The sequence below is a fragment of the Geotrypetes seraphini genome, chromosome 7 (genome assembly GCF_902459505.1).
Source record: "Geotrypetes seraphini chromosome 7, aGeoSer1.1, whole genome shotgun sequence".
Lineage (NCBI taxonomy): Eukaryota > Metazoa > Chordata > Amphibia > Gymnophiona > Dermophiidae > Geotrypetes > Geotrypetes seraphini.
The window spans coordinates 3,862,271-3,876,042 of NC_047090.1; the positions used below are offsets into that span (position 1 = coordinate 3,862,271).

Genomic DNA, 13,772 nt, shown 5'->3' on the forward strand with positions numbered 1-13,772 from the left:
TCTTCCGGTATTGGGTTGGTTTTTGTTGTTTTTTTTTTTTATAGAGTTGACTCCTTTCTTCTTCAGATTCCTCCAGCTCTGCTAAGTCACAGTAGTCTACAGTGGTCAAAACTTAATTCAGTGAAAGTTGCTACTTCAAAATGGTCAAATAAAGAATAAAATTTTGTTAGAATATTGTGGAATCCACTCAAGCAAAGTACATCTCTTTTCCATGTGTGGTGGGTGCGAAGGGAATGGTGGAAGAATCTTTCCTCTTCCTCCAAAACTACTGGATACATCCTCACCTTCCCACCCTTCACCTCTCCCAGATTTTTTGGATGCACCCTTTTCTAACTAAAAGTGCAGACTTTCAACCTTCCACTCATTCATAATCCGATTTTAACTATCTCTCACTCAAAGCTTTCCTAGCCTGCTTCTGAGGCTTTTTTTTTCATGGCTTCCTCCATCCATCACAGCCACTACATCTCTTTGGATCCCTCTGCCAGATTAACTCAGTCTCAGTGTTCAATGACTATTCAAAGTACAATAAAGTCCTGATGTTTGCTGCACATCCTCAGAGCAAACATACTGTAGTGCAGAAGGGTTCTGAAACGACGTGCCTATCAGTACAAGTTTAAAAGATATTATGGAGAAAGAGGACAGGGATTTCCAAACTGACGTGGAGAACCTATTGAATAAAACAGTATAGGACAGGGGTCGGCAACCTGTGGCTCACAAGCCACATGCAGCTCTTCTGCCATGTGGCTGTTCTCCAGGCCCTGACCCTTTAATCTCCCTCCCAATCCCACGATAGCCCCCCCGGCCTACCGAGGTACCTGGTGGTCCATCAGGGGGTCTTTGTGACAGGAGCATGGCCCTCTTGCCTCCTCGGGGCTGCCTTCTAAAGTGGCTGCCATGACCTCTTGTGTCAGCTCCCGGTACTACAGGAAATGCCGCAAGAAGCTGCGAAAAGTCACGGCATCTATTTTAGAATGCAGCTGCATGAAGGCAGAAGTGAAAGGGCTGCACTCCTGCCACAAAGACCCCACTGGACCACCAGGTACTTCAGTAGGCCTGGGGTGGAGGGGGGGGGAAATTGTGGGGTTGGGAGGGAGATTATAGGGTCAGCGCTTGGAGAGGGGAGAAAATCTTGGCTATGGGTTGGGGGGAAGGGGAGGGAAGAGAGGTACAGAGACCTGCAAGGGGTTGGAGGGAAGAAAGAGGGGAAAGGAGCTACACCATAGGGAGGGAAGAGGGAGTGAGAGAACTGGAATATCTCAAATGCCCTTCTCTACCCATTGCGGCTCTTTATAAATCTTGGGTCAAATTTTTAGGACAAATTGGCTCTTTGCTTTAAAAAGATTGCCAACCCCTGGTATAGGAGATAAATTTTAGTCTAGCATGACTAGTGATATCTATATGGCTTGTAGCTAGTTTTACAATGTGAGAAGAACTAGTGTAGCTATGAGATTATCTGTATGCAACAACATAGAACATTTTGTACACGTCTTCATGTCTTAAATCAAGTCTTTCTGCTGATTACGAACCAGTGTTCACCTCTTGATGCAACTTTGTGAAGGGTGGTCTATCAAATATGTGAAGAAATGATGTCTGAAATGCAGCACATTTATTCCTGTGATGTCTTAAAAATTTGAAGTTACTAGAATACCATTTTATTTTCCTGAGCAAACTTTTAGAATGAAGACAGACCTCTTGCCCTTCTTTATAGACCGTATTTACTTTGTGGGCTACAGTGGAAAGTTGCTGACTCAGTTTGCTGTCAGGATTTTGGAACCTTGTCACCATCCACATTGAATGACTCCTGCATAATCAGGGGTCGAAGCAGAAAGCATTACAGCAGCTAATCACCCAGCTTCTAATGTGAGCGTTCTGCAGAAATTATGACTGGGATGCAGTTATCAATGAGCATGTGAAGTATTGCTGCATTTAATAGAGACTTATAAGATCGTGAGGGGGCATAGAGAGAGTAGAGAGGAACAGATTCTTCAAACTTTCAAAAAAAAATAAAAGAACAAGAGGGCATTCGGAAAAGTTGAAAGGGGACAGATTCAAACAAATGCTAGGAAGTTCTTCTTCCTTCCTAGCAGTGATTGGCTCACCACTGACAGGAAGGAGGAAATTTAAAGAAAAACATTGCTGGTCTGCATTCATGCAATGCCACAGCTAGAGAAGGACACGGTGACAGAATTCATCACCGTTCCCGCTGATAACCATGGGAAACCATCCCCATGTCATTCTTTAAGGAGAGAGGGAAGAATCAGAGTATGAATGGGCACAGCCACTAAAGAATGCTAGTGTAGAAGGACTGAGGTTGAGATAGATACTAGAGAATGACAGTCTCTGGTATCCAGAGCAGATATTGTGATGTCACAATGCTTTATTCCACCAATAAGAGAAAACCTCATCGGTGATGTCACAATGGCTTGACTGTCCTATACTTGGCTCACATAAGAATCAGAATAAGAATGGGCATAGCCACTGACCCTCAAGCCTTGCATTGAAGAATGCCGGTGTGGAAGGCCTGAGGTTGAAATAGACACTAAAAAAAATGACAAGGGATGGTTTTCCACGGTTATGCGGGAATGGGGACAGTGTCACCGTTTCATCTAGCACCACCCCTACCCTTTAATCTGAGTTAAAAATAAAATTTCCTTTCCTGACCCAACCTTCCCCCTCCACCCCCTCACTCCCCCCCCCCATGTCTCCTCTAGAACATGGCTTGGCAGCAGGAGAATTGCCCACTCTTTCCTGCCTTCAGCACTGCCCTTCTGGACAATAGGGGTGCCTGAACTCTGAGTGGAGACTACAAAATAAGACAAAATTTTCAGATGGAGGGAGGAAGCAACATAGCAGAAAATAACAAGCTCCTCTCTCCCACTAGTAACACTATAGAGCAGTGTTTTTCAACCTTTTTACACCTATGGACCGGCAGAAATAAAAGAATTATTCTGTGGACCGGCATCAGTCCGTGGACTGACTGTTGAAGAACACTGGGCTAAGTCGTGGGCCATAGCCCGCCCATCTCTACCCAATCTCCACCCCAGACCCCGCCCCCATAATAGTACTAATTGCACCTTTCATGTCCAGTGCCTCATCTGGAAGCCTTCCTTCTGACGTTGCAACGTCAGAGAGAAAGCTTCTGGTTCAGGCGCAGGATGCCCGTAGGAGCCACTGCCCGTGGCTTTGTGCACTGAATCAGTTTGGAAGAGGGAGTTGGCTCGAAGGTAACGCCGCATCGATCGCACCGTGGACCGGCGGTTGAAGAACACTGTTTTGGGCCTGATGCACGTGCTGGCCCTGTGGACCGGCAGGAAATTTCTGTGGACCGGCACTGGTCCATGGACCGGTGGTTGAAGAACACTGCTATAGAGGACAGGAGATGCTAGGTTGTACATAATAGATCTTTGTCTCCAGAAACATTTAAGATACAAAGAATATAGTAAATGGACACTTTGTATAATGGCTTGTATAATCCTGAGTAAACATACTACAGTAAAACCTTGGATTGCAAGTAACTTGGTTTGCAAGTGTTTTTGCAAGACAAGCAAAACATTTTATTAAATTTTAACTTGATAAACAAGCAATGTCTTGCAATACAAGTACATACAGTATACACATATCACAACTGAGCTGATGCTTCTTTTCTCTCTGACGCTGCACAAATGTAGTGACTGTTCTAAACGAGTGAGGTTTTGCAATAAGAGTACATACAGTATTTTGTATTAAAGTTTTGGGGTTGTGGAATGAGTCATCTGAGTTTCCATTATTTCTTATGGGGAATTTGCTTTGATATACAAATGTTTTGGATGAGAAGTATGATTTCGGAACAAATTATGCTCACAAACCAAGGTTTTACTGTATATATCTATAAAATGTAATAATGCATGTGTATTCCAAGCAACTGGGAGACCGACAACAATCACAGTGGAATCCATCTGAATCTGTATTTAAAATCCATGGCAGATGCCTGTGAAAAACACTGAATTGACCCCCACAGTCGTTAGCAGTGGTAAAAAAAGCTTCCAATAAAGATAAAGTTAAGAGGTTACCTGAATCCTGACCCATAGACTCGTACCCATGCCCACCCAGTTCCACCCAACTCTGCCCTGTTTTGCCCCAACCATGTCCCCCCCCCCCCCCTAGCGCCACCCACCTCAGCCTGGAACACTGCGGCTAAGCTGATTTTTGCTAAACGCACATATGACCACCAGTGTTCCCTCTAAGCGGGCGGGTGTTGTGAGCAAACTTTTTTCACCGTGAGCCAAAAATATCGGGCGCCAGCAAGTTATGAGCCAACTCGCCCGATTCTCCTCTCGCCGCCCTGCCATCTGCCGTACGCCTCTTCCGATCGTGCGCTGTGACGAGAAACGTGTGCGCTGCGATGTAATATTTTGTGCGCCAGCGCACGCCAGCGCAGCTTAGCGGGAACACTGGTTCAAATGGTTTTATTTATTTCCCCAAATTTATTTTTGTTATACGCATTGAAAATATTTGATATTGCGTTTAAATCAAAATCTCAATAAACTTGAAACGAGTGCCCGTGAGATTGTGGGAGGGTTAAATACTCAAAACTTAGAAGTTTTTGCTACGCCAGCTTTCTGGTATCTTTACATACAGTGGCGTACCTAGCATATGTAACATCCGGGGCCCATCATTTTTTGGCACCCCCCCCCCCATCTGTAAGAAAAACATGATTTTTAGTAACAAACCACACGTCACACATGAGTACCTAGGAAAAGGCAGCATCTTACATATTGCAGTGAGCAGTACATCAATACACCCATTGTAAAACTAAACAAGCCAGACCAGCACAGATCAATCCTACACCGTCAATCCTAACAGAAAACCATGTCTTTCGAACACACAGAACACAGAAAACACCTTCGCCTAGTAAGGAATATGTAATCACAAACTAACCCCTCCCTCTTTTACAAAACTGTAGTGTGGATTTTAGCTACGGAGGTAACAGCTCTGATGCTCATAAAATTCTGAGCATCAGAGCTGCTACCACCAAGGCTGGTGCTAAAAACGCTTCACAGTTTTGTAAAAGGGGGGATAAAATAAAAATACATAGACAAAGGTTAAATTGAACCAGCAAGAATCTGGACTCTGCATACAATGCTTCACAGAAACAGTGACACATGTCTCCTAAAGCAATAAATAAATAGAAATTTTTTTCTACCTTTGTCTTCTGTGGTTTCTCCTTTCCTCATCTTCTTGTAACTCTCTTCCTTCCATCCACTGTCTGCCGTCTCTCTTCCCCTATATGGCATCTTCTCTCCTTCTATGCCCCTTCCAGAAACTGTATGCCTCCCCCTTCCATCTCTCCTTTCACCCCATTGGTCTGGCATCTCTCTCCTCGCCTTCCCTCTCCCACACCTCTCCTCATAGTCTGGTATCTCCCCTTCCCTGATTCTCTGGCATCTCTCTCCTTTCCTTTTCTTCCATCTTTCGCTCCCCCTCCATGCTCTCACATCTCCCCCTTCCTTTTCCCTTAGACTGGCATACCTTCCTCCTATGCTCCAAGCCCTGGCATCTCCTTTAATTCCCTCCCTCATCTTCCTTCTCCCTCCAGCTGGGTACCGCAACACTCTTCCCTGCAGCTCTGCACTTCCCCACAATTGCCATGCTTCGGTTCCTCTTCTTCCTTCCTTCCTCCCCCCCCCCCCCCCGCGGGACCCTGCGGCACCATCAACTCTTACTCCCTCTAATGTCGGCCCTGCAGCTCCAGACTTCCTCGCACCTTCTCCCCTCCCCCTTTGGATCGCTATTATTTTAAATGTTATAGCCGCGGAGCTGTATCCATCAGTGGAGATGTCTAACCTCGGCCTGCCCCGGAACTCTTACTGCAGCAGCCGCCCGTCTAGGCAGGAACAGGAAGTCACTGTTGCAGTAAGAGTTCCGGGGCAGGCCGAGGTTAGACATCTGCACTGATGGATACAGCTCCGCGGCTATAACATTTAAAATAATAGCGATCCAAAGGGGGAGGGGAGAAGGTGCGAGGAAGTCTGGAGCTGCAGGGCCGACATTAGAGGGAGTAAGAGTTGATGGTGCCGCAGGGTCCCGCGGGGGGGGGGGGGGGAGGAAGGAAGGAAGAAGAGGAACCGAAGCATGGCAATTGTGGGGAAGTGCAATCCCCCCAATGCGTCCCCTTACCTTACCGACGCGTGTGTGCGCTGTGAAGAGAAACTTTGCGCTGCGATGTAATATTTTGTGCGTGAGCGCAGGCCAACGCAGCTTAGCGGGAACACTGATGACCACGTCTCCCCTCTACTTACCAATCTTCACTGGCTCCCAGTACTTTCCAGAATTCATTTCAAATGCGCCTGCCTGGCTTTCAAGATCATTCACGGCATCCTTCCGCCCCTAATCCCTCTATCCTTCCTCGCCCCGACACCAACTACCACCAGATCTGTCCACAGACATAAACTATCCTTCCCCTCTCTACACGGCATCCTCCACGCAGGTAAACTGGGTAGATCCCTCCTCTCCAAAATCACCGGCCTCTGGAACGACCTCACTGTCCCACTGCGGAATCTGGACTCCCTCCAACTATTCCGAAAACAACTGAAAACCTGGCTTTTCTCTAGCATATAATAATCTCTTCTGATTACATCCCCTCTTTTTATGCTTTGTAAACTCTTTCTCTTCTCTCTTCCCATATTTTTTTAAACTCTGTAAACCGTGTCGAGCTCCACTTCAGTGGAGAAGATGCGGTATATAAACCTAAGGCTTAGTTTAGTTAAGTTTAGTTTTGAAAAGCAGCCCAGACGCCCGGACATACCCTCTAAAAATAGGACATATCCGGGTAAATCCGGACATCTGGTGGTGTCCCTAGGTGATAGGCTCAGGAGTAATATAAGGAAATAATTTTTTACAGAAAGGGTGGTAGATGCATGGAACAGTCTCCCAGAAGAAGTGGTAGAGACAGAGACTGTGTTGGAATTCAAGAAAGCATGTGGGATCTCTTAGAGAGAGAAAGAGATAATGGTTACTGTGGATGGGCTGATTGGACGGGCCATTTGCCATCATGTTTCTATGTGTGACCTTGCTTAATATATTCCAGAATGAATCGAGCAGGGTCAGGCACTGCCATTATGGCAGCTGAGGCAGAAACACACGAACATATTATTTATCACTTATATAGCACTGAAAGGCATACGCAGCGCTGTATATATTGATATTTATAGATAGTCCCTGCTGAGAAGAGCTTACAATCTAACTTGGAAAGACAGACATGACATAAGGATGCAGAAACCAAGGTGAGAGGAGTTCGAAGAGGTAGGCTTTTAACTGGGCCTTGAACACTCTGAGAGACACCAAGGCAGGATTAATTTGTCGAGGGCCCCTAGGCACCCAAGTGCACTGGGCCCCCTGCCCCGCCCCACCCCACCGTGCGCCCAGGTGGAAACAGGAAGCTATATCCGAGGGAAGATTTGGACAATTACAGTTTCCATTGCCTTTCTTACCCGCGTTGCTTGCTTGTCTTACTTTCCGTCGATGGGGGGGGGGCCCGCATTGCCAATCGGGGGGGGGGGGGCCCGCATTGCCAATCGGGGGGGGGGGGACCCGCATTGCTGATCGATTCTGGATGGGCCTATCGCTGTTTAGAAAAAAACAATGCTGATGCCCTCCTTCATCGGGCCCCCCTGACCATTTCGGGCTCTAGGCACGTGCCTACTTGGCTTATTGGTTAATCCTGCCCTGCCCATAACATGCCTCCGACATGCTCCCTTGAACTCTGGATGCTCTGTGGCCAAAAAGCCTAACAAGATGTCCAGAATGTCGGTTTTGAAAATTGGAACATCATGCCTGCTTTTTCAGAGAAGATCTGAGGAGCTTGAAGGTAGGGTCAGCTTGGGGGGGTGGGGCAGGGGGGGGTATTGCTAGATACCAGGGAATTTTTATTTTTAAGCTGAGGGAGGTATATGGGTGTAGGGAGAGGGGCCACTAGCTTACAGGAATGTCAGGGCTGATGCAGAGGCAGAGGCTTTAGGTCAGGAGGCTCTACTGAGCTTTCAATGCTGTCTCAATCTTGGTGGCACATTTCTCACCTAGTAGACATCAAAGAAACATCTCTGCATTGCTGCAGATTAGCTAATAGCCTCCTTACCATGCATTTTAATGTGCCATGAACTAATGTCTACCATGTAAATTAACTTCAGCACTGAAATTCTTTCTGCATCATTTGACCCTTAACTAGGGTTACCATATTTGTGAACACAAGAAAAGAGGACACATGAGCATACCTCCAGCCCTACCCCACCCCTAGCTCTGCCTCCAGACCCGCCCCAGCACAATATTACTTTATCCTAAAGGAAACAAGTTTTAAAAATTCTTTTTTTTTTACATTTGTGTTTCTGCTTTCCTCATCTTCTCTTCACTCCCATCCAGCGTCTGCCCTTTCTGTCTCTTCAGTCCAGCATCTGCCCCTTCAATATGGCATCTACCCTTATTCTATGCCCCTCTACCCTTTCTCCTTTCCAACTAGCCTCTGCCTCCTCTCTTTTTTACATGATTAATTCCAGATTCACTGTTCTCTTCATTTTAATCTCTCCTACACCAGATCCAGCATCTCTCTTTGTCCCTCTCTCCATATTTCTCTGCTGACCCCCTTCATAGCATCAGTCTCTCTCCCCTCTCCCTTATTCAGTCATCTGATCTCTCCACTTCACCCTGCCCCCTCCCCTCTGATTTCCCTGCCAGCTCTGCTTTTTTCCTTTCTTCCTCCCCCTCCGAGCAGCATCTTTCTCTATCATGCAGTTTGGGACTCCAGTATTTCTCTCTAGTCCCTCCTTCCCACGGTCTTCAACTTCTCTGATGCACTGCTGGCAGTGTCAGTGATTGAGACACCTGCTGCCTGCCAGCTACTGAACTCCTCTCTGCCACATCCCACCTGCACAGACACAGGAAATTGCATCATAGGATGTGGGACATGGCAGAGAGAACAGGAGGAGTCGGCTGGCAGTGGGTGTCTCAATCAATGATGCTACCAGCAACAAAACTGAGGCTTAGAAGACCGCGGAGAAGGGGGCAGGGAGAGAGAGACCAGAGAGGAAGTGCAGGGCAGCCAGGAGGAGAGGAATACTGAAAACAAGGGGGTGAAGTTGGATGCATAATATATGCTGAGCCCAAAGTGGGTAGATAGGCTTGCAGGCGACTCGATTTTTAAAACCTGGACAGACAGGTACAAATTCCCCTAATTTACAAAAAAAAAAAAAAAAAAAGCCTCCTGGACAGTCCTCTAAAAAGAGGACATGTCCTGGTTTTCCCAGACGTATGGTAACCCTATCCATAACAAGCATGCCCAGGGTCACAAGGAGCAGTGTGGGTTTGAACCTACAACCTCATGATGCTGGAAGCTGTAGCTTTAACCACTGTGCCACACTCATTGCAATTCTGCCCTGTAAATGTAAATCTTCAGAGTCCACAGTAGAAAATGCTCCACAGTAGCTTTCTACATTGACCCTTCAAAGAGCACTTCAGCTTCTCACATCTTCAGAGGCTCTTCTCCCTCTGGGCCAATATTTTCCTACCATCAGCCCTGGGAAAATGCTTGAGTACCTGATTGTAAAAACCGCTTAGATAACCTTGATAGGCGGTATATAAAATCCTAATAAAACTTGAAACTTGAAAACTTGTCACAGCAAATTCACTCATTGCTTATAAATTTTGGCCCTTTTCCACCCACTAACCTCTGCTGTGTAAATATAGATTGTGTTGAAGTTTGCTGATACCAAAGCTCGAAGGCAGAAGAGGATGCCAATCAAACCAGTTCTAGAGAGAAAGAGAAAGAATTTACCATTATTTTTTCTGACTTTCAGGTGGAGGTACCAGCATCAACTTGAAAAAAAAAAAAAAAAAAAAAAAGTATTCATTTATTCAATTTTCTATACCGTTCTCCCAGGGGGAGCTCAAAACGGTTTACGTGAATTTATTCAGGTAATCAAGCATTTTTCCCTGTCTGTCCCAGCGGGCTCACAATCTAATGTACCTGGGGCAATGGGGGGATTAGGTGACTTGCCCCAGGTACATTAGATTGTGAGCCCGCTGGGACAGACAGGGAAAAATGCTTGATTACCTGAATAAATTCACGTAAACCGTTTTGAGCTCCCCCTGGGAGAACGGTCCCAGGGTCACAAGGAGCAGCGTGGGTTTGAACCCACAATCTCAGGGTGCTGAAGCTGTAGCTTTGACCACTGCGCCACACTCATGTTTAGTCCATTCATATAGCAATTCTGCCCTGTAAATGTAAATCTTCAGAGGCCACAGTAGAAAATGCTCCACTGGCTACAGTGCCTGGTATCATCAGTTTCCTGGGGTGAGACCAGCAGAGGCTTTAGGCCTAGCAGATCACAAAGCCTTTCATGCTTCTCTGTATTAACCCACATTCCTGGAATTTGCTCCAAACCAAAAAGCAGGTTTTTAACCACAAAGATACATATTTTTTGTATGTTTGGTTGTAAACCATCTAGAATTTTAGATAGAGCACTCGATAGATTCTTAAATTAAACAACTCATGGCAACACAGTGGAAGAAAATTTTGATTACAAGGAAAAAAAATCCCTCTACAGTTTCACGTGTCAGATCTACAGATATTGATCATCCCCAAAGCATAAAATTGATTTGCAAACCAATCCTCAGACTCTTGACCACACGAGCCTCTGATGTTAGCGGAGGATTTTCTTAAGCATCCAGAAAGCTTCAGGAATCCTCCTCTCGCATTTCCATTACAAATAACATTTCTGCTGGCAACCAAAGTTAGGAACATTCACTGTCCTTAACATTGCTCCAGTGAGTCTTCCCTTGGCATGTTCCAAACAGAGAAATGGAGAGAAACCCTGTCTCCAAGTGGAAAAGAAAAATCGCTACTCTTCCACTCTTTGGAGCACCAGAGAGAATAGCCCTCAGCTGCTTCCCATCGACTCCTTGATTGTCCACTTCTTCAGTAATCACCAAGTCCCCATTTATATCCCATATTCAATACAGTTATTATACCAGGCCTTGAAGCTCCCTTGCTCTCACAATAGATGATTTTATAAGGGACTCTTTTACTACGCTGTGTTAGTAAATAGACTTAGTGCACCCAGTGGCATAATAAGGATAGGAGGTGGCCACGATGGTGGCGCCCCCCTGTGCCCCCACACCCTTCTCTCTGTGCCCCCCCCCATTCCTTCCTGCCCCCATTCCACACTTACACTCTCCCTCCCCTCCCCCATACTTATTCATCTTTGTCAGTGCAAGTGACTTCTGCAATCATGCTCATCGTGCCAGCATTGGATTCCCTCTGACATCACTTCCTGACCCGGTAGTGATTCAGAGGGGAACCAGGCTGGTTTGAGCAACAGGCAGATGTTGCTCGCGCTAGCAAAGATAATACGGAGGTGTGTGGGAGGGATGGCATGAGGGTGGCATGGTGTGGCAGGGCAGAGAGGTGCCAGCGCCCCCACCGACTCGGTGCCTGGGGCAGTCCACATTCCCTTTACCACACCATTGAGTGCACTGTTATGCCTGTCTTTTCTGCGTGCTAAGCCCATTTATAGCAGGGCTGGAAAATAGCTTTTTAAATTTGTTCCATTTCTGACCATGTGCTAGGAAACCCCCTCTACGGGTGAAACATGTTGGCTCATTAATCCCTTGCTAACCACCAACCACCAGTTAAGCTAAGTATTCAATTTATATTAAATATTCTTTAAAACTATTTATTGTTTTAAAATAAACTAAATTAAAAAAAACAACAAAACAAATTAGAAATTGATACACACCATATATTGACCCAATGACGATTAGGTGCGTAAAGCCAGAAGATATGATAATGTGATCTTCTGGTGGCGTCTCTGAGGGTTTAAAGACTGACATTGAAACCTTTTTTGGATACAAGGTATAAAGGGTGAACTAACTGTATCACCTTGGATAAATCAATGTTACCAGTAGCATGCAGCCATTTAAAAAATGAAACGCGAGAGCCCTTACCGCCTCCCCTCTGCCCATTCTCCAACCCCGACACACCCGCTTCCAAAGCATTTTTTAAAATAAATACAGTGTGGTTAGCGTCCACTGATGGTCAAATTAACGTGAGCGCTTTCTATATTAGACCATTTTTGCTGAATTAGGGCATATGTTAGTGCCTAATGCATCTTAGCAAAAGCGCCTGAAATAGTTTCACATGTAAAAATAGGATCTTCTACAATCATCCAATGGTATACATGCATGCTGTTACATGACAATGATACGTAGCACATGCTTTTACACAGTACACATGTAGGCATTGCTGGGAACAGAGTTTGGGCAAAACTGGAGAGGCGTCAGAAGATATCTGCACGTTATAAAACTGTTAATCTCACATTAATACACCCTGCATCCATGTGTTTAGAGGTGCTAAAAAATAGTTGAACCAAATAAAGAAATACTGGGATTACCCAATGCGGATAGCTTTCCAATAAATAATTGTTATCATATTCCCCAAAAGAAAAAGGAAACTGTTCAGGAAGTGGACCGGCTGGTAACAGATGAGGTTAATCTGACACAGTTTCTGGAAGATTCTCAAGATGTTATCCAGACTCGGTCCACAATGATACTAATATGTACGAGTGAGGCAAATAAAATGTTGTTGATGAAACTTTATTTTAAAAATAGACTGACCAAGTTTTGTGGAGACTCGGTTAGTATTTTTCCGGATGTCTCAAGAGCTACCCAGCTTAGGAGAAAAGAATTTCTGAAATTGAGAGCCAGAGTATTAGCACTTGAAGCCTCCTTTTATTGAAAGTTTCCTTGTAAATGTTTGGTAAAGTTACAAGACACCGAATTTGTTTTTTGGGATCCCATTCAATTGCAGAAATTTTTATTAGCTCGTGAACAGAAGTAAGATACTACTTTATTTTCTATTTTATTCTTTATTTTGCTTTATTCATTTGATGAGAAATTTGGTAGGAAGTTAGAGTCCTAATTTGAGTAGGGAATGATTTGGGTTCATTTAGAATTCAACCCATTTCTTTGTTTTCCTTAAAATTAAGTTAGTTAGAATACAAATATGTCTCCCCATCTTGTGGGCTTGTAAAGGATTGATTCTTTTTGTATTGTCTGGTGAAAACTTTGATATCTTCTGATATTATGAATGTATTAAACTTATAAAAAAAAAATAGTTGAACCATCTAACTTTAGCAATATTCTTTATTAGATAATGAAAGAAAACAAGAAATGTTTTTAGAGATTATAACAAGGCATGTTATTTTTTCATCAAGCAACCACCTCACCGGTCTAGTTTTAACCATTAAGATTGTTTCTTAAAGCGCTCTGTACTGTCCAACTTTTATAAACAAACTGGGGTCTAAAAAATTCTATGTAACACAAAGAACCAGGTTTGTCTCATGGATGCTGACGCTGTACATCTCATCCTTCAAGTCCAAATCCGTGGCCACTGAGTAGCAGAAATCTGCTGCTTAATCTCAATTCTCCAAATGTCTTTTAGACTAGTTTTTCAGCTTCTTATTCAAATATTCATATAATAATTTATACTACTTTGCATTGTCACCTTGAAGTAGGGACACTGGATCATTTGTTGTGCTCTTGTCCCTTGATACTCAACTTTTGGAAATCAATATGGGGACAAATTAATTTGATACTGGAGTCTTCGATTCCGTTGTAATCTGTGGGACATTGTTCTCAACTAAACCTCCATTAGAAAGTAGACTCTTTATCATTATGACTGGGATAGCCATGCAAATGATTACCAAAAACTGGAAAAATTGGGACAGACTTAATTTTTCCTTCTG

General features: G+C 44.6%; 1 protein-coding gene across 3 annotated transcripts in view; it reads right to left on the reverse strand.

Moving 5' to 3' along the window:
- SVOPL (SVOP like) overlaps positions 1–13,772 on the reverse strand; it is a 96,145-nt gene that overhangs the window by 17,318 nt on the left and 65,055 nt on the right. For all 3 annotated transcript variants that reach the window (XM_033950734.1, XM_033950735.1, XM_033950733.1), the window contains one exon: positions 9,696–9,777. In XM_033950734.1, coding sequence (XP_033806625.1) covers positions 9,696–9,777 — 82 coding nt within the window. The remainder of the gene's footprint in view (positions 1–9,695; positions 9,778–13,772) is intronic.